The sequence below is a fragment of the Nomia melanderi genome, chromosome 1 (assembly GCF_051020985.1).
Source record: "Nomia melanderi isolate GNS246 chromosome 1, iyNomMela1, whole genome shotgun sequence".
Lineage (NCBI taxonomy): Eukaryota > Metazoa > Arthropoda > Insecta > Hymenoptera > Halictidae > Nomia > Nomia melanderi.
The window spans coordinates 39136909-39156971 of NC_134999.1; the positions used below are offsets into that span (position 1 = coordinate 39136909).

At 47.7% G+C, this 20063-nt stretch overlaps 1 protein-coding gene across 1 annotated transcript; it reads right to left on the minus strand.

Annotated features, from left to right (window-relative positions):
- Positions 1-3052: 3052 nt before the first annotated feature.
- LOC143174492 (uncharacterized) lies at positions 3053-18481 on the minus strand. Its single transcript, XM_076367387.1, has 7 exons — positions 17464-18481; positions 14137-14198; positions 9241-9433; positions 5068-5158; positions 3899-4063; positions 3751-3842; positions 3053-3611 (listed from the first exon to the last, which is right to left on the minus strand). The coding sequence occupies exons 3-7, from the start codon at positions 9415-9417 to the stop codon at positions 3345-3347; spliced, it is 792 nt and encodes a 263-aa protein (XP_076223502.1). The 5' UTR covers positions 9418-9433; positions 14137-14198; positions 17464-18481; the 3' UTR covers positions 3053-3344.
- Between the last annotated feature and the right edge of the window lie 1582 nt (positions 18482-20063).

Sequence of the window (20063 nt, forward strand, 5' to 3'; positions counted from 1 at the left end):
TCCCGGAGCGTTTCTCATTAAATTTTACAGGGGGTTAGTGGAAAGATCAACGAGCCGGAGAATCAATTTCTGTTTGGGATTGCTACGTTGAAACTGGAGCTTTCGTCGAGGTTTAAATATTAAAGGGGACGCGAGAGAGTACCGCTGGAACACTCGATTTCGTTTGCCCGACCTATGATTGACTTCGTTCGGATAAAAATAAAGTTAACGTTAACTCGAGTTGGATCTAATTTGGACTCGAGGTTCGATTATATCAAAATTATATTGGAATTACTTGAGCGTTCGCAGGTAATCTACGCGTCCAACTTTACGTGTCGTGTCAACCATTCCAGAGCGGAACGCTCGTCCTACTTGTATATAATCCAATTCCATCCCTCGCAGCCTCATTCCACCGCGTAATAAAGTCGTAGTAATTATTTTTATTGGCCCGCAGTTCTCTGCCTCGAAGTTTGATCAAAATCGAAAACGAAGCAGCTCTAAAGGATCTTCCTTATTTGCCCTTCCCCTCTATTCACCGATATTGGACATCCATACTGGATGCAACGAGCAAACCGGCTGCATTATTACCACGAGATCCAGCTAATATTTACCCGGGCCCGATATCGGTTTATTATCTTTTAATACGAGGATCGTTCGTTACTTTTAGGGTGTCCCCGGTAGTAAAACCGGCTGCAATTTCGTTCAGGGAGGAAAATATTCGGCAATTACCTTATACCTTATTCACGGCTGCATTCCCGTTCAATTTCGTTCCCTTAAACTTTTACGGAATGTCGCCGGTCTCCTCGTAAACCGAGCCCTTTCCCGACCCAATTTCTTTACTTAGAACCACTGTTAAATATTTATTAACGGTGTTTCCGTCATGCTTGTCTTTTCCTATATCCACGGTTTCCCTCCTTTGCACGGTTTCTCCGCTAAATTGAAATACAGACGTTTCATATCGTCGGCCATTTTCTCGCGAATCTCGTGCGCCTCTACAACTTCGTGGTTCTCGTGGTCGTCTTCCGGTCGGATGTCTACGTCTGGCTTCACCGTTAAGTAGAAGTGGTACGGTATAGGCTCAGCCGAACGTGCACAGTCTCTGAATAGCTCGTCCACTTTCAGCGACTCGTCGACTGGTCTCTGTAACCGTTATAATAATTCCATTGACGATCGACGAGAATCGTTTCATTTCATACTCGTACAGTAGTAATGCTCGAAACGATTAATAAAGCCACTTTATTGGCCACAGGTAGATTCCATAAATCGCAACTAGAATATAGAAACTAAAACTGATATGGTAATAGGAAATTACGATTCACTTTGTACCAGTACCATCGACGGGAAATCGAATCTCTCAGCCTACCGACGAAACACTCAAAGAGTCGATGATATCAAAGCGAACGTTCACTCTGAATTGGCTCGGATCATTAAAGCCCAATTGGCCGAACGGGTTAGCCGCGGATTGAATCTCGCGGGATCGGTATTCTTTCCCGATTTCTCCCGATCATCGTTCATTAATCTTCCGTTTCAATATCAGTCAAAGTTTACACCGTTCCCGGCCGTGGAGGAACTCGAGGCGGAGTCGGGGGAAAGCGAAAACGTCGATATCACGCGAAGACGTACAGCCGGCAGAGTTAAATCGCTCTTAATGACGACGATGATGATAAATCGATTACGTTCCCGCGGTTAGCTATCCGCCGGGGTTACGGATCGCGGAATCATTCCGAAGTAGTCGGTGGAACGGTTTCCGCTCGTTTTATCGGGGAAGACTTTTTCACCGTGGGAGATGATAATGGCCGCCATTATTAACGGAGGAGATCGGCGAGAACCGGCCGGCAAAAATTCCAGAAAAATATGGAACACGTTCGACCCGATATTTGTCGCGGACCGTTAACCGTATCAACGCCCGCCGGCATCGACGGGAAACTTCTACCCCCGGCCGACGGATTTATTAAATGGTCCGCTTCCTACCGATAAAACGTTTAATTGCGCGGCATTAGTTTCGCGGCGCGCCGATTATACCGCGCCCCGTCCCGTCGCCCTTGCGATTTTCCCTAGGAACGAACCTTTCGCGGCCGAACCTTCGGTTCGGTCATTGTAAACGGACGAAATTTCAATGACAACGAAAAATCGAGACTCCGACAGTCTATCGCGAAACTGGGGCAGAAACAATTTGCTATCGAATATCGAATACTATAATGTTGCTGCAGCAAAGTCAGCGACAACCGAGAATTGTCGCTCGAGTGCAAAGAGATAAACGAATCGGTCGTCTCTAACGAGCCGCGAACAATGGACGTCTCTACGGACCGTAAACAACGAAAAACCAAGAGAAGAAATTTCGAAAAACAGAACAGGTTCCCTCGCAACGCGCGAGTATCGAAGATATATTTATATACGAAGAGATAAAAATTGTTTCCGGACCGGAGACATTCCGTGTGTCGTTCGACTGTCGTAACTCGCGGAACGCGACCTCCATTCCTGAGCGTCTGACCAAACGCGGCCTCGTTCTACTGAGCGGAGAAAAACTCGTTCCGGTGTTATGTCTCCATTTTCCCGGCGTTCTTCGAGCCTAATGGCGCTTGAAGACCGAGCAAAAAACTTGTCGAAAATCGGAAAGTTTAGACACGGGCTTGTCGAGCCGCGAAATTGATAGGATCTGTAACAAAATGTATCAACAGAAATGGGATGATAAAAGAGAATATCTCGCAGCTTCTTCCGTAATCGCGTGATCGTACTTTGAATATTTTACAGGGAAAATTGAATTGAAAAGTTTCAGTGGCGCGAGCCGATAGAAAAGGGAACGATCAAGTAAAAGCTGATCCGAGACTAACGGTTCCGCGATTGTACTCGGAATATGCTTCCAATAAAATTCAAAAAGAGGACATCAAAGTTCTTCCGCCTTAAAGTTCGACGAGAATCTGGTGATTACGTCGAATATTGTGGACGTTAAGGAACTGACGGTGAATGAAATGATTCCGCGATTATACCTTTAGTATTTTACAAAGAATATTAGAATTTGAACTTTCGGTAATAAAACTGAACAGAAAGGGAGACGATAAAAAGAAAAATTCTTCTTTACGTGTATCCCAGCAGAAGCTCGCCTTTGTGAAATTTTATGTTTGTTCGTTACCTCGATCTCTGCCTTCGAGGGAACATTTTCAATGACCGTGGGCGCCTTGGACGGCGATCCCGTCACACCTGTTTTCGAGGGAACATTTTCAATGACCGTGGGCGCCTCGGACGGCGATGGCGTGACATCTGGAACCTCTGGACGCGAAGTCTTCGAACTTTCAACCTTGGTGGGTTCTGCTGTCTCCAGAACTTCTACTGTCTTCAGTGACCGAGATTTCTGAAGAGCGTTCCTTTTAGCAATCCTCTTCAACGCTCGCTCCCGTTTTCCTTGCACTATGAACGTTGCCATTACCGATCTTCCACCTATCTCCTTTGTTGTCTAAAAGAAACAAATTTCTCGATGTCCCCGTGCAAAAGAAAATGATATCTTCGTCCGAAGTTGTTACTTGATCAGCTGTTTCCCTCCAGTGCTTGTAATAAGATCTGTAAATGATTGCCTCTCGCGTGAAATCCTTTACAAACTTCTCCATCTCTTGCCTGTTTCTCGGAATGGGCAATTTCTGAAAGAAAGACTTTCTTTCGTGCCTGGCAACTGACGAAACTTTAGAAATTATTTCAGGAGCAAAAAGTAGTTTCTATGGTTCGAATGTTGCGAAAGGAAGGTAATATCACAAAATTGTACAGATAACAGAGTCTAACTTTCAACGTTTCTTCTTCGCGCTCTTCTTCTTCTTCTTCTTCACCTTGAGGCGTCCAGGGCGTTCCCAAGGGCCAGGTAGGCACGTCATTTTCTTAATAACATAAATGCGAATTACAGGAGGAAAGAAGACGGATGATTCCAAAGTACCTGGCTTCAGAGTGGTATCGGATGGTTTTTCCTCGATATTACTCTTTGAAACATCTTGAACGCTGGCCACTGGTCGTTCCATGGGCTCTCCAATCGCGTCTTCGTATTCTGCTGAGCTGGCTCCTGTAGCAGCTGAATGTTGCGACTTCTCGGTCGAACTTTGCACTGAAAACGGATAAACGTTATCCAAGGAAAGCATAATCTCGACCAAAGTAATTCTCACTCGAGCCTGTATTCAATTTACAACGAATAAAGCGTGTCCTTGTGTAAAATTTACAATGGAAACGTACCAGAGTTATTTACAATAGACTATCTTAATCGAAAAGTTGACAAACGATTCGGAATTTAAGGTAAAAACGTGCGAATGCTCTATGCACGAACCGCGAAACGTTCGAGCCGTGACTTCAGTATCCGCCGCATTGACAAAGTTTGACCGTTAACAGTGTGTTAATTCGCGCGACCCTTGAACGCGTTGAATTAAAACGCGGTCTCCGGGCCAACCTCGAGCAGACGAACGGCGTAATGAAAGTTATCGTAAGTTCCTTCGCCGGGCACAGAGCAAAGAACAAAAGGAAAGTTCGCACAGTCCCCTCGAATCAGTTTATCGCGGTCGCCTGCCCGGTATTTCGCGTGTAATAACGCGTAGCGCGCCGGAGAGGGAAGAAGGGAGGAATTAGTTATTAAATACGGGCGAAAATTTCAAGATAAGACGTCCCGGCCCATCCTCTTTTTTTGTCACGAATGCTCGGCTTACCCGGGATATCTCTCGCGATCCCATAAAATCTGTTTAGGGCAACGTAAAAGCACTACGCGATACCCGCTGGAGGGAAAGCGCGAGGACAATACCCATACCTTCAGATTTATCTCGTGATAAGTGCTATAGCGGCGTCTATAGCGCGGCTTCTAGCGAAATTACTGTTTTGTTATTGCCTTACTCTCCATCTCGGTCTATCCCTGACTCGGAGTATTTCTTTATCTCTTCTTTTCTCTTCTCATTTTTTCCTTCCTTCCGTTGTCCGTTCATTTTACTTTTCTCTGCGCGTTCCGTTCCTTCTTTCCTTTCTCCCTTAGTTTCTCCTTGCCGTTTTGATAAAGTGACGCAAAGCGAAAACAGACGAACCGAGCATAGCCGAAAAGAGGAAAGATCGATGGAATTATTCGCCTCTCACCTCCAGGATCGCCAGACTCTCCGCGAACCGACTGCGACGACACCTCCCCCGGCACCGCGCTGGAAACTTTCCCAGGGTTATCATCGTCCTCCTGTGAAAAGGAACGAAAGAAAAAAAAGAATGATCCTCTCCTTTGAGTCCAGCCCCGCGGCCGCTCGCGGGAAACACTGTAATTTCTTGCTAGAGAATGAAAGTAATCAGACCGGACGAATTATGTGGTCCGTCCCGGGCCGGAAAGAAAAAACGAAAAGAAATCCTGACGTGTTGGGTCGGAACTCGCCCCATCCCATGCTCCGCCGCAGCCATCTCTTCTGATCTCGTGAATTATATCGGTCACACCAACCGAGCTCCACCTCGAGTGGATAATGCGAAATTTCGAAACTGTGATTTAAGGACACAGCGAGAGGGGACCTCTATTGCCTCGGGGATTTGCTGATGTCTGGTGTCGGGGCTCGTTTTTCCTACCATTTCGTTGGATGCCAGCTGTATTTACAACGCAATCTTTTCGTGGATAAACTCTATCGAATGCTACTCGCGGCGCAGTAAATAATATTCTTCCGATAAAATGTTATCGTCTATCCCTTGAAAAATAGTAGACGCATATTGGGTAAAAAATAACCGAGTATAAAACAGCTAGTAAAAGTATTCCGTTTATTTTGATCGATCTAGATTGCAGGTGAACGATATTACGAGGGTTTAGTGTAAGGAGGTGTGAGGCTAGATAGCAGGGTCTCTGATGGGAAAGAAAAGTTCTCGCAACGAGGCTCGTCTGGTCGACGAGACACCCGATTCCAAGCCGAAACGTTCCGTGAGTTTGGCTCGCGCAAACAGAACGGCAGCCGAATAATGCATATTAAAATTAAAATTAAATTTGCGTCCCTTATCTACCACGGGACCGGTGGAAACGTGAGCCGGCAGCCATCGCTGGCAGTGCATAAATCTTACTCCGGGACGTTCAAAATTTTGTGGCGAACCCACCGACGGCCGGTTACAGTACGTTCCGTAATCGTCGACGGGATTAAGGATCCATCCAATTTCCGCGATACCTTGTCGTCTCAAGGTATGGAACATAATATTTCCTCGTTGAAAGAAAAGTCCAGTCAACCATGAATTTCAATAGCTTCGGAAACATTACCCTTCGAATCGAATATATTCCAGAGAACAATCAACAAACGTTCGACGGGAAGTTCCATTAAATTCCCTCGGAACATCGGAACATTTTAAAATCTTTCCCTCTCGTTTCCTCTCTCGAACGCATCTTTGCGATCGCATCAAAAGATCTCGCCCCTGCGGTGAACTGTTCGGTTGTTCCATTTCGATCGAATTCGTGGAACCGGCCAGCCCTTTCTCACCCCTTGGGTCGGCCGGGTATTGTTCGATTTTATTAAACGTTGCCCGTCGTTGTTTACTCTTCCCTGTCCGCGTTATCCGGCGGCTGGTCGACGCGCCGGTCGGCGATAAAAATTTCACGCGGCCGCGATTCACCCCTCGTCCCATCCTCCTCCTCTTTCTCCCGCCTCGCCCGGTGTTCCACGAGTACGTCGATACGTCGGCCAGTCGTCGACTTTCCTTTATCAACGTTAAAACAACCGAACGGGTCGTAATAATGCATGCCACGTTTCTTCTTTGAACATCGTTGGAAAGCCGACACGTGCTTCCCTAGGAAAATATCGAAGAAACCGGTTCGTCCCTAGGTTTACGGATACTTAGACGTTTACCAAGCAACGATTGCAAGGTTACATATGCTGTAAATCTATCTGTTCCGTGAACCTGCTATTAATAGTATGCAAGCTGAAACATAAATCGACAAAACCCTAGACGAATCGCCTGTAATTTTTACAAGAAGCCGGAGAACGGTCAATCTAACCGTATCTCGCGTTAAAGGCGAAGCGACTGGACATCGGTCCACAACTAAATATATTGGAGTTGCTCGATTAATCTTCGCCGGTTCCCAAGGCCGACCTTCGCGAAAGCCGAGGCGACGCGCGCGTGGGTGACATTTCCCTCCTCTTTATTTTCACTCGCGTAGTAACTCACTCATAGGTCGGAGCAGCGAGCGAGAGCGAAAGAGAGCGGAGGAGGAGGGAGATTTAAGCCCGTTCCCTCTCCGTCGCGCGGAGCCGCGCGGAGCCACGCGGCGACGTCGCGTATAAATCTTCGGAGCAGACTGAAAAGTATCGCGGCGGACATGGACACCTGGGCCGTTGGCGCTATCAACGCGAAACACGATGCGCCGTGTTCAAGGTTAGCCGGGGAACACGGTTAACATCGGCGTGGACCGCTTGAATCGTGCCCAGAAGGCCTCGGTGCTTCTGCCGCCTGCAAATTAAGCCGCGGACGACACCTCACGGACCGAGTTTCTTGCGAAACTTCAAGCAACCAGCAGAAAAGAGATTGGATCGAGTTGAAGAATGAACCGCGTACGCTCTAGCTCTCTTAGGGAACTGATCAATTGAGCTCTTATTTTGGAAAGTTCGAAAAACGGGAACCCTTCCAAAGAAGGAATAATGAAACTATCTGCAAGATACTACGAACTCGCCGAACAAGATGGTCGGCGCATAGTTCGATAAAGCCAAACTCGCCGTTAAACTTCGTTAACCCTTTTAGGATCAGCTTTTCTTACGAAGAAGAGCTTGCCAGGCAGAAGGTTTTTTGTAAGGGAAACACTGAAATCTTTCAGATTTCTTGAAAAAATTGTTTCCCCCGGCTGAGCGAGGAAATCCTTGTAGCAAGCGGTTCGGAGAGCAACGGAAATTAAGATCATTATCCTGATCCCGAAAGAATCAGGGAAACCCAAGAAAATCTTTTAGCGAATCGTTTGAAGACTACCCACGGAAAATCTCAAAGAACCAAGAAATACAAACGGCATAGCTAAGAACGAGTGACGAATAAACTAATTTCCTGCAGCAAAAAGGTTCACTGTCCCCGATCAGACACGCTGAAAAACGATCGGTGGCGAGTACCGTATAAATCGAGGAGCCGAGAGACAAGGTAGCAATCTTCTTTCCCGGAAACGGCGCTGACTATCTGCCGTCGAATTTTCAGGGCGGAATTCGCGGAGTCGCGCGCGCATTATGCCAATTTCGCCGGGAAAGGGAGCGCGGCTCGCGTTTGCCGATTGTCGTCTCGTCAGGCAGTCGCTTGAATGCGGGAACGGGCCGCCGTTGAACTTGTGATTCACCGTGGAAACGTCTGGTTCGTCGTCGTCCTCGTCGTCGCCGAGAACACGTCCCATTCAGTCGGCGGGATGCTTTTACGACTGTAAGATATTTACGGTGTCCCGTGACGCGTATCGCGCGCGCATTGTTAGGGGACCTTTGTTAAGGACGAGCTCGCTGCGAAGAGGCGAGCGAGTTCTCCGCGGAGAACGTTATCTCGCGCAGCCGAGCGATCGGAAAACGATGCCGGAACAGAGCCCGACGATCGACAGCCGGCACGGATCCGGCCGATAAATCGGCAGCCCGACCAAATTGTCCCGGCGATAATACATTCGTTCCCCGGCACCCGCTCGCCCGACGATCGGCCCCATTAGCCCGCCGTTTCTTACAATGCGCCGTTACGCGGACATATCGGCGTCGTTAAACCGAAATTAGGTCGCCAGCCACGACTTCCGAAACAAAACTTAACCGGCCGATACATCTTCCGACGCGACCGCCCGCCCTGCAACGTTTAAAGACACTCGATACGGCGAAATTCGGCCGATTCGTCGGGAAAGTCGCGCACTTTGTTACGCGCTATCTCCTCTTTCGTTCGGAGCTTTGGTCGTTTCGCTCGCAGCGATCGTGGAAGTTGAAACGTTGAGACCTGTTTCCGACGAGACGATAGGATGATCCGATCTTTCAACTGGATTTGGCGTTATTCTTTTCGAAGGCTTCGCGGGGCTTTGATGAAGTTGCGTCGATTCGGAGCGTTCGCTATCCTATCTGTTTCGAAAGTTTACCTACTTTTCGGTTAGTTTGCTCGGTTTCTCCTATTGTTGTTGCTCGCGAACGAAGGGGGCCCATGAAAGTTCGTACTCGCGTAAACATCCGACGCCCAGCAGTTTCGCAAGGTGTCTGCCGAGAACGCCTCAGCTTTTATAATGCTGTTAATCGCGCAGCCTGTTCCCCCGGGGTCCGACATAAATATCTGGGAATAGGTGGTGCGCTGGTCGTTACACGAAACAGAACTCACCATCTCGGACCGCCTCGCGGCTTCCTCGGCCGCCTCCAAGTGTTCCGCGATCCTTACGGCGATATCGATGTTCGACCGTAACCACCTCTGCCATTCGCCGGCAATTTCCCCGATCTTCGCGAGCCAAACCGACCAGACACGCAGTTTCTCCGACGGTACGGCGTACAAACGCTCCATCGACGCCGCCACCTTCCTGCAGTTTCGATACGAAGGTACGGTCATTTTCGATTTTCATGCGAGCAAAGCTTGCGAAGCGTGAACCACGCCTCGGAGAAACTTATTTTCCGTATTTTCAAAGAAAAACGTTACGAGTATCGACATATGTTACTTGGCGCACCTTTGGTTTAGTTTGTACAGGACCATAAGCAGCCCCAATGGAGGAATTCTGTGCAGATTTGCCCATCGAGTGCGTTAAGAATATTTTAGTAGGATCGTTTATTGAACGTGAAAATATTCGGTTCTACCGATGGCTAGCAGCTTGTACAAGGGACAATACCCGAAGCACAAATTGCTGGCACGTTTATGGCACGCAAGCCTCCAGAGCCGTTTTTGAGGATTAGTTTATTTCTTAATCCGCATGACACATCCGCTCCCAACTTTCTTCGTCCTCAACGGCTAACCGCATGTGTCATAAACGTGAATTTCCAAAGGGTCTTAAACTCAGTCCCGAAGACCGTTACCCAGGTCAGACCGGGACCCAAGCCTGGCGGAAATTTCATCGAATTTGTTTAAACCCCACCAAAACAGCTTCCACCTCCACTGACACTTCCTACATCCGAAAAATCGCGTCTCGGACGCACGAGGTAGGGGGTGGTCAGTGTCGCCTACCCCTGATTGGATTCTTAATTTCGAGAAAGCAGGGGAAAGGCGGGCCTAAAGTTTTCCTTAAGGCTGAGGATGCGACAGGAAGGCCAGTTCAGTACAAACTCAGTACAAAAACAGTTCAAAAACAGTTCAGAAAGAGTTCTGAAAGACACAACGCGTCGACGAGGAAACATTATACTCTACGTCGCGAAAACTAATCTCACGTTACACTCGGCTTCAAGGGAAACATCATAATCACTTGAAGCGCACGGGAAACATTCTCTTTCCGACGAGTCAATAACATAGATTCACCAAAGCCAACATTATCGAAACTTAATATCCTTATCACCGTAAAAAGTCGTAAGGACATACGCGGTCAGTTGTCGGTCAAGGCATCGGTCAGAGATTTACGACCTCTGACAACTTCGGCTCTCGACGCATCCGAATAGTTGCAGCGCGCCGCGTATTACGTAAAAACAACATATGTTGTAAATATACCTATGAAAACGTTGCGAGTAATACTAAGATTGTCCTTATTGCGTTTAGTTGATGTAAGAACGCGAGAAAAGAAATGAAAGAAAGACGAAAATGCAAAGTACCCGAGCGAAGTGTAATATCCTTGGCTAAGAAAGCGAACTAAGTTTCAATTCGAGGTTGAAGTCCGCGAATTCGATTAAGGCAGCCGGAAATTGCATAAATATCCTCAGTCTAGTTACAGTCCCGTAAATGTTTTATGCGACTAAGTTGTCGAGCTCCGCGAAAATGGCCGGCGGAACATCAATCTTAATATCCATTCCTCCGGCATTTTGCCGGTTCCTCCGATGTCTCGGCTGGTGACAACAATTTAGAGCGCTCGGAGAAACTCCACCGTTTCCCGAACAACGCGCGGCTGCGCGGTGTCAATGAATCTCTGTCGAGTTACGCGAAGTCGATTGCAAGCTGGAAGTTGACGCGATTATGCAAACGCCGGGGACAAAACGAGTCCGCCGCGTTCCATGGAAAGTTCAAACGGACGATGTTTTGTTTGATTTGCTACGTGGCCGGGGAGTAATGGCCGGGGAAGGAGGAAAAAACCGAGCGAGACGGATACAGAACGAGGAAAAGGGACGAAAAAACAGAATCGGAACGAGAGAATGAAAAAGAGTAGACTATGAAACAAGAATGAAATAGAGAGTACGAGAGATTGAAAAACCTAGAGGGGAGGAAACAAGAGAAAGAGGAGTCGAGTGAAACAGAACGAACGAAACTCGAAGAAAAAGTAAAAGGGGAGAAAACAGAAGAAAACGAGAGCGGAACCGAGTGAACTGCTGGGAAAGAGGAAGGAGGAAAAGGAGCAGGAGCAACTCGTACGCGCGCAATTAAAAATAAAAGGGACTGCCGATGCTGTTCCGCGGAACGCACTTATTTACCGCTGGCTTTTAATTTCGCCGCCATTGCGAGCGGCGTTACGTCAGAACGACGCGGCGCGGCATTACTACGGCCAGGTTGTCTGTTCCGCGCGAAAATATTCTGAAAACGGAAGCACGGTTTTCTACCGACGCACCCGGGAAAAAACGCCGTGCAATTTTTAACACGTTACCCAACGAGCGCATCACTGGTCCGGATATCACGTGATAAATGTCTCCCGACGGTGTCCATGCTCGTTTCCGGCGGAAAAAGAAGAGAAAGATAAAAATATCTTGAGACGAGCGTCCTTTAGAATCATCTCGACTATTCGAACTTTACTTAATATACGGTATAAGAACGTTTCGCGATGCTGCGAATGTAATCTCTGATAAATTGAGGGAAATATCATCTCTTTGTCTGGCTCGAATGGTTCATTCTACTTTGGCAGCGAGACAATGGTTTCCGTTCTTACCGGGACTCCGTGATTGATAGGTAACTTCTGACGTACGTGTAGGTGGAATAAATACGACGCAATGTGACGAGCATCGTCTTAATCGTTAGAATGCCGGTGTTAGACACGGCATAAACAATTTAGAAGCTGTATTCAGGAATATTGACAATGCTTTTCGTTCCATTCACTCTTAAACCTGCTGCGAAGCGAGTCTAGCCGGGCAAGTAGATTCGGAGGATCAACACAGACGCGACACGGTGTCTAGATCTGAATTTCTCATTCTATCCGATTAAACAACCGCGTGGCAAATGAAAAGCAAATCAAACGACACGTTCAATCCATAACGACGAACCATCCGTGTCGAGATGGAAATATCTTCTCCGTCGCGTTTTCTCCAAATAAATAACGCGAATCGGACTTTCGGGAAGATTCCTGTTTAAACACCCCGTATAGAAGCAGCAAAGCGTCGTCTCGCCCCCGCGTTTCGCAAACTCTCGCAACTGCGCGCCGTGTTCTTACGGAATGACAAAACACGAATCTCGACAAAGTCGTGTTTATCTCGGGAAATAAATTTAGCCGTTAACGAAGAAAGATGACTCGAGATTCGAAATTAAAGATACATCCAACGTCGCCTCTCTCCCCGCGCAGGGGCAGGAGAACTGCTGTTTGGAAGCTTGTCAAAGGGGAATGGATAAATCATCTCGGCGGTCGCGGTCACTCGCCGCGCCGCCGAGTAAACGCGAGGGCGTCTTTATAGACAGAATTCTATATAACGTGCTACAGAGACAAAGTATGCTCAAGTTTCCTTCGTTTTTCGCTTCCTCGCGACTTTCCCTCGCAGCTGTTCCACGAGAATCTCCTTCGACGTATTAATAAAACGAGTACCACAAACATATATCGATCGCTCCATGCTAATGGACATTGGCTAAGAAAGCATCGAGATAAGAAGAAGATTCTTGTGCCTTGCCAGAAACGAGATTCGAAACGACGAACGAACGAATTCAGGAGCGAGAAGGCAGGATGATTCGAAGGAATGAAAGTTTCAACGACGACGATGGGGCCATTTGAACGCGCCGGATCGTTCAAATACAAGATTCGTGCCTCCCGTTTCGGAAGTTATTCCTCTCAGCGGTTCGCGGCATTGTAGCGAGTCGCGCTGCCGAGTACCCTTTCCACGCGCCGACGATGTTCCGCTCGGTAAATCGACGGGGAAACGTAACCCCGAAACGCGGAACGAAGATCAAAGTAAATACGACGAATGTAAAGCGTGCAGGCATGCTCTCGCCCGTTGTTTATTATTTCATCGAGCACGACCAACTTGTTTCCCGCGAGCGCCGCTTACCGTCAGATTAATTATTAGACGGCTTTTATTTGATTTCGATCCACTCGCAGCCGGGTTCGCAAAGACGGCAGCGTGGAAGTTCTATCCCAGTAATTTTCCTTGCGAGCATCATAAAAGTGGGATTAAGGAACACGAAGAAAAACTGTCGGCAGAGTTTTAGAGAAGGAAATAACGGTTACGTAAATTGGAAAGAAAGATTCCGGAAATCGTGATTTCCCCTTTCCCAGGCTAGGCGTTCCGACTTGCGTCATTCAACCTACACCTTGGACTAAAATTACGGAACCCGTGATCGTCAAGCTATTTCGAGATCGGGTCCAGAGCGACGCCGACCGCTTTTTCTCCGGCCGACATTTTTCTATCGGGCCGAGTTTGAAATCCACGAACGCGCAACGGACATTCGATTTACGCGATAACTCGGCGCGCGTAAATAAACGGGAACGTTCCCGGACGGAGAGGAAATACGTGCCTGCGTTTGGCTAGTTTTATTAAATGCGTTTGACTCGAACGTTCCTAAACCCTTCATTCCGATGCGAATTCGTCTAGAGCTGAGAGCACGGTTTGTTTGTAATCCTCTTAAAAATAGCGAATTCCAACCGCCTGCATCACAAGCTTGACTCAACTCATGTGTCCCTCGGGATGTATGCTCGGCGAGAGACAGATTTCAAATAATTCTGCAGAGAACGTAGGGTTCGTCTAAATTTATATTCTCTGGAGAATAATTTTTAGGAAAGTTTGCTGCTTCTCCTCTTCGTGCCTCTCGTTTACCGAACATCGAAATTCGAACTCTGTGGTAATTATTCTGATCAGAATAGCTGCTCCAATCGGACATTTGCTTTTCCGATCGGTTCCGAACGTTTTCGAATATTCCGAAATATTTTCGAACGGTTTTTAAACGATTCCGAACAACACTCACGGTTTAATCTCCGTAGTTCGGACTCCCCGAGGTTCGTGTTCCAGCAATTCCACTGCTTCGTCCTGCAAAGAGATTACTGGGTGAGCTGCAATGCGTTATCGGCAAACATCATTTTCTAATACGAAGCCATTAACAAGTATACAATTAATGCACCGCGATCGGACAATTACTTTCGACCCACGGTTCGAATTCATGGCTCATTGGACCCACAATATTACAGGCGCAACGGCTGAAGTTGGCCGGCATACCGTATTGATAGATTGATGATTATTTGCTACGCCAATTCGTGATGGGTGGATAATTAAGTCTCGATGTTATTAACGATTAGGGGTATACTCGTAAGTCGCGAGATAAATGACCAACGATATCAATAGCCACGTAATGAAGCCCTGGGTGATCATGATCGGCCGCGTAATGGGAATGAATGGTGTTGGCCAGTTTGCGAATACTACAACTAATTTCTCGTATTTCTGTCTGTCTGCCGATCGAAGTGTTCCTTCGATTCGCCATGTCACTTGTTCCATTCGTTTCAGGAATCTGACTGCTGACCAATCTACTGGCGGCTTTTGTACAATTTTTGTCGGATTTTTTTTTTTATTTATCCCGTCACCGTAGACCCTCGAGGTTGTACGAATTTCAGCCTAGAATCCAAAGTATCCAACAGCACTGATTACTTCGCTACCGATCGCCAGATCACATTTCGATTTGAGCCAACAACAAAGGGAATATCGATCGCCATCGTTCCACGAAGCTTCCTATTTCTCTCTCCGCGCGACGTAACGGAAATTTACTTTGCATTTCGCGCTAGGAAATATTCCTGCTTCGAAGGAGAGCTCCCTAAGTGAAAGAAAACCGCAAGGTATCCGGAATGGCGGACTTATTCCACTGGGAACAGCCAGTCGTCACTCGGCGACGCTATTCAACGCGCGGAGAGAAATTAATGAACCGCGGAACGGAAGTTCACGATCCTGCGCGTTGACGGTTCATTCGCAAATATCCGCGTTAATGAATTTCCGTGCCGAAAAGGCGGGAACAATGACAACGTCGCGGAATTCACGGGCGCGACGCCGTTTCCGCGCGCGCAATCATGAAATTCGTCGAAAAGTTCAGCTAAAAATCGCGCCAGACGCGATCTCGCGTTTGCGTGAAACGTAAAACGAACGCGACATTCGATTTTCCGAAGGAATTCGCGCTCGATAAATTCGACGATCGTTACTGTATCGATAAGAACGCGCTGAACCTTGCGTTCAGTCGTGCTTGGTCTTGCGACTGACACGTTAGGATGTCAGAGTTATTATTTCAATTATTGGGACGACCAACCGCCTTCCCTCCGCTTTCTTTACGCCGCAGGAATGCTGTTTTATTTTGCCGCCTGTAGAATATGTACGTGGAAAAAAGGCACGGTGCGAGATATTCAGTTATTCCGTATGTTACGGAACTCGGTTCCGTAAAAATAATTAAAGAAGAACTCGGTGATTGTATTGAAACATGTTTCCAGCGTGAATCCCGAGGTTTGCGGCTCCACAACAGATAGGAGTCGTGTCGACGGTGAAATAAGTCTGTGTTGTTATAAATATCGCGCGGACGACAGCAAAAATAGCAGCCAGGGCCGTGACAATTCGGGTGCAAGCGTCGTGTGGGGATCTTTCGAGGAACGTACCAGCGTACCGATTCGAACATTCTCGGGAGAATTTAGCCCGATGGAAAATTCCTTGCGTTTCCATTAGAATCAACGAGTTTACGACGAACGAAATGCAGCAATTACGAGACAGGTAGACAATTTTGATTGGTAATTCATGAACTGATTTGAATTGAAAATAATAAAAGCGGTCAAGAAATTTCCCATGATCTCCCTAATCGTATAGGATCGTTGTAAACGGCACAATGGAAGCGCGACAGCGAAAGAAACCGTGTTCCGATCGATCGATCGATCACGATCAAGTTGTCTTTGCAATAGAAGCACGCTTGTAAACGCGGCTTGTCGATCCGACGGCCCTTTGTCTTGGCCGATGCAGCCATTTACACGAAACAAACAGCGTGGAGGGTCCCGCGCAATGTCCATTTCCTGTGGACCTTCGATGTCGTGCCACGAAACTGCCGCGATAAGTCACCCGGTGAATTTCTTGTTGCGGACAATGATCGATCAGTCCGCGAGCGGCAGCAGTATCTCCCCGAAATGGATCACGTCGAAAATCCAGCATGAATAGAAATCGATGATAATCCTTCGAGAGCGAATTCCGTTGACTTGTACGTTTCCCTCTGTTCGTTTTACGACCGGCGAACACAACCGCGAGAGGCTAAAAACCTCGAAACTCCGAGCGCTCCGAGGCTGGATCGACAGTTTTATTGACAGTTTTATGAATAAAATCCTGACGACAGAAGTTTTTAAACTGTTCGTATCCCCCGCGAAGCCATCGAAACTCTTCTAGAGCCTTTAGATCTCTTCCGGAGCCTTCGAATCCTTTCTACAGCCTTTGGATCTGTTCTAGAGCCTTGAAATTCTTTCCGGATCCTACAGCCACTTTCCACGGACCTTGAGTTCTTCGCGGGACTTCCGAGATCGCTATACCCTTTCGAGATCCAGCGAAACGCGATCAGCTCTAGCGAGCGGAGGAAAGCGCTTCGGCCGTATCGCGCGTAAACGGCGCGACGCTCGAACTCAGTTCCCGAATAAATTCTCTCGTCGATGATAAATCGAACGTCGCATCGCCGCGAATTTCTCTCGAACCCGACAGCCGAACCGGCCCGTATAAATTATCCCCGGCCGGGAATGCTAGCGCGGGTCCGCTTGATTTATACGTCGCGATCTGTCGTTGCCCGAGCAAAAAAATCGACGAAAAAGGACGAAAAACGAGGAAAAAACAACGGGATCCGCGAACGATCGTGCGCAGCACGCGTCGATTTAATTTCGGCCGGCTTTAAGTTCGCCGACTCGCTGGCTTCCGCGGATAAATTAACCGGGGGACCGGTTTAAAAGCTCCCGGAACAGAGGCTCCGAAATTTCGGCGAACAACGGGCGCATTCGTCTCGTGATTCAGCCGCGCCGCTCGAAAACCGAGGCGCGACGAGGGAGAGCGTTCGTTTATTTTATCGAGGCACGCGAAACGATTAATGAGCGACGCGGACGGGAACTTCATCTCGGGATTGCCACGCTAATCCCGTTAAGTGGTCGGGAAAATGATTTCGGGGCCGGCGAAAGTTTCCTTCGCGGGCGCGGCCGATGTCGCGACGGATTAAACGGCTCGCTGCGAACGCTTCGCGTAAACGTTAATTCGTCAACGATGAATTATTATCGGCCGGCACCGAAAACTTGCCGGATTTTCTTGCCTGTTTTCGGCTGGCCGCGACCTCGCTCGTTCACGGCCCGATGTGCTGGTCCGCTTTCATTCGTTTTCTCCCGTCTCCGCCGCGCCCGGGATCGTCATTTTCCTGTTTTTCGTGTGACTCGAAAGTTCCGATACTCGAGAACCGAGATGCCACCCCGGCGTGTCGCTAATGCCAAGATCAATGTTGCACCGTTCCGCGGAACCTCGCCGATGTCTCGATTAATGCCAGAAATAATTCGACGACTCTCCTGGCATCCGAAAAACGACCGTGACGACACGATTTTCTTATTATTAGTTTATTTTATTACTACTTTATTACGCGTCGGTGAGTCAGCATTCCGAAGAAGGCAGAAGAGACGTACAGATGGTTAAATTAAGCTGACTGCGACGAAAGTTGAGCCTCGAATCAACCTAACGTACAGTTTGACCAAATTCAATGACGGACCGACTCGTATTTCGATGTGTTCGAGCAATAGAGACTCTCGACTGACACTAGAATATTAAGAACATCGACGAATAGTAACCGATCTTTAAGAGGAAACGTTGAGCAACAGTGAAAGAATGTAATCCGAAGCTCTCGAAGCTCGTTTACTTCGTCTTGCTTCATTGTTGCGCAGTAAAAGTGATCCACCGATTTATTTTGGATTCATAACACGTAGCCCTGTCGGTCGCGTAACTATTCGGCCTATTTTTAGGCGGGTCGTGAGTCAGGATCCCTAAAACGGTCTACGAAGCTTTCCCGCCGGTCGGTCGTACGCCGCCTGCGGAAATTCCGCGCGATCGAAAGTTGATTTACAAATCCTCCTTTCTAATAACACGCGTACCACGCGATCGAACGAAACGTTCATAAAACTGCTTAACGTTTCCGTCTGAGCCGTACGATAACAATTCCACGTCCAATCGGATAATATAAATCGATCTTAACGCGTTCGCGTCCCTTCCGCGAGCAAACCGTCGCTCGTATTTCGCCGCAGTTGAATAGAAACGGGTTTCTAATTCCCGACGCGGCGCGGCGCGGCGCGGACCTGTTATTTAACCGAATCGGACGCCGAACAGAATTTCGTGACAATTCGGACTAATGGCGCGGCCTCGGTCGAACCCGACAATAATTCAACATTTAATTATGAATCTGTCATTTCACCGGCCGCGTTTCTGCCGCGAGACCGCAAACCGTTACGCGGCCCGGCCGGTCGAACCGTTGCGGATACATGGACGAAACGGCCGCCTCGTCGCGCCGTTCTGGATATTGTATCGGACCGGAAGATAGATCGCCGTGTCCGGCCTGGAAACAAAGTCAAGAGCAGCCCGTCGATATTTCATCGCTGCCCCGGCGAAATAAAAATACGATACTTCCTTCGCCACCCACTTGCCACGCTGGATTACGTAAGTCGCTGGAAAAGGGAGACTTTTGCCTTATTTCTCGGTTGCTTAGAGCATATTATCGTTCTGCGTGTAATCGTCAAGGTTAAAGTCATTTTATTTGTGTATCGAGTGGGGTCTTGGTTTAATTTACCGTTTATAGGGCTGAGTGTTTAAGACGTCGCTTGATCGATCGGTGCTTCTCGAAGCTTCGACGAATCTGCACGCGTTTTTTAATGTTTATTTCATCTTTCTTCCTTCGAGAGCGATTCTTTGTGTACGCTGACTTTATTGTAATATTTGCCTTACCGTGATTCCGATATCGATCGGAATAGGACCTTTTAATACCGCTCATAAATTCCCGACATTCAAGACGAAATTTCGACACACCGTGGGCTATCTTTCTGAATTCCGAGTGCGCGGCCAAAATCAGCATCCGGCGCGGATCATGCAACATTCTAATAATTTCTATTTTTGTATTTTTCAGCTGTTCGGTGGACGTACCCGCCGAACGTCCTACGTAGTGGCCGATTTTATTCGCGGCCGGATTAAATCTGTTTGACGAAGCGAGATTTAATGAAGAGTTCGATACTATTTCGATTATCGGGATGGAGATTCGTGTGTTTCGGTTATTGAAAAGTGATTCCCTCGCGAATTCCTCCCGTGGCACTTTATCATTTATTATCGGACAGTCTTGAAAGGATACGAGACCGCAGCCGGGAATATAAGGGTCGTTAGTAGCAGCTATAAGTCGCAACTACGAAGCATCCACTTTGTCATCTTTAAGCCCTTTCTTCCTTGATGGCAATAGATTACACACTTTAGCGATTCCGCTTCCGCCCGCCCACCGGCGGATAGAATGTCAGCGTTTACGCGAGACCGTCTCATCGAGTAAAAAGGTTACACAGAAAAATCCCAAAGGGTGAAATATTCTTAACACCTCTGGCGGCGAGTAATTTTCTCGCTCGCACGAACCCGATCACCTTCGAAGAAGGTTCGATTCAAGCTTCATATAAATCAATCTCACCGAGTCCATTATGGACGTTACTAATCGTTTCGTGTTCTGTCGTTCAACTTGAAAAATTTCTCGAATCGAATACATTCTCGGTGTACATTGCCGTGGAAGGATCGCATATCAAAGATAAAGTTTGCGGAGAGGTGAAAAACGCGAATGAGAAAAGGATAGGCGAAGCCCAAATGGAAACGGTGTTAAATGGTAATCGATACGAGCGGGAAGAAACG

What these genes read in the sequence shown, in the direction of transcription:
- LOC143174492 (XM_076367387.1), bottom strand. Translation starts at nt 9,417, where the DNA reads ATGGAGCGTTTGTACGCCGTACCGTCGGAGAAACTGCGTGTCTGGTCG. An exon ending in CCGCGAGGCGGTCCGAGATG is followed by an intron (nt 5,159 to 9,240) that starts GTGAGTTCTGTT and finishes TCCTTTTCACAG; the next exon opens with GAGGACGATGATAACCCTGG. An exon ending in GCGAAGAAGAAACGTTGAAA is followed by an intron (nt 3,612 to 3,750) that starts GTTAGACTCTGT and finishes TCTTTCTTTCAG; the next exon opens with AAATTGCCCATTCCGAGAAA.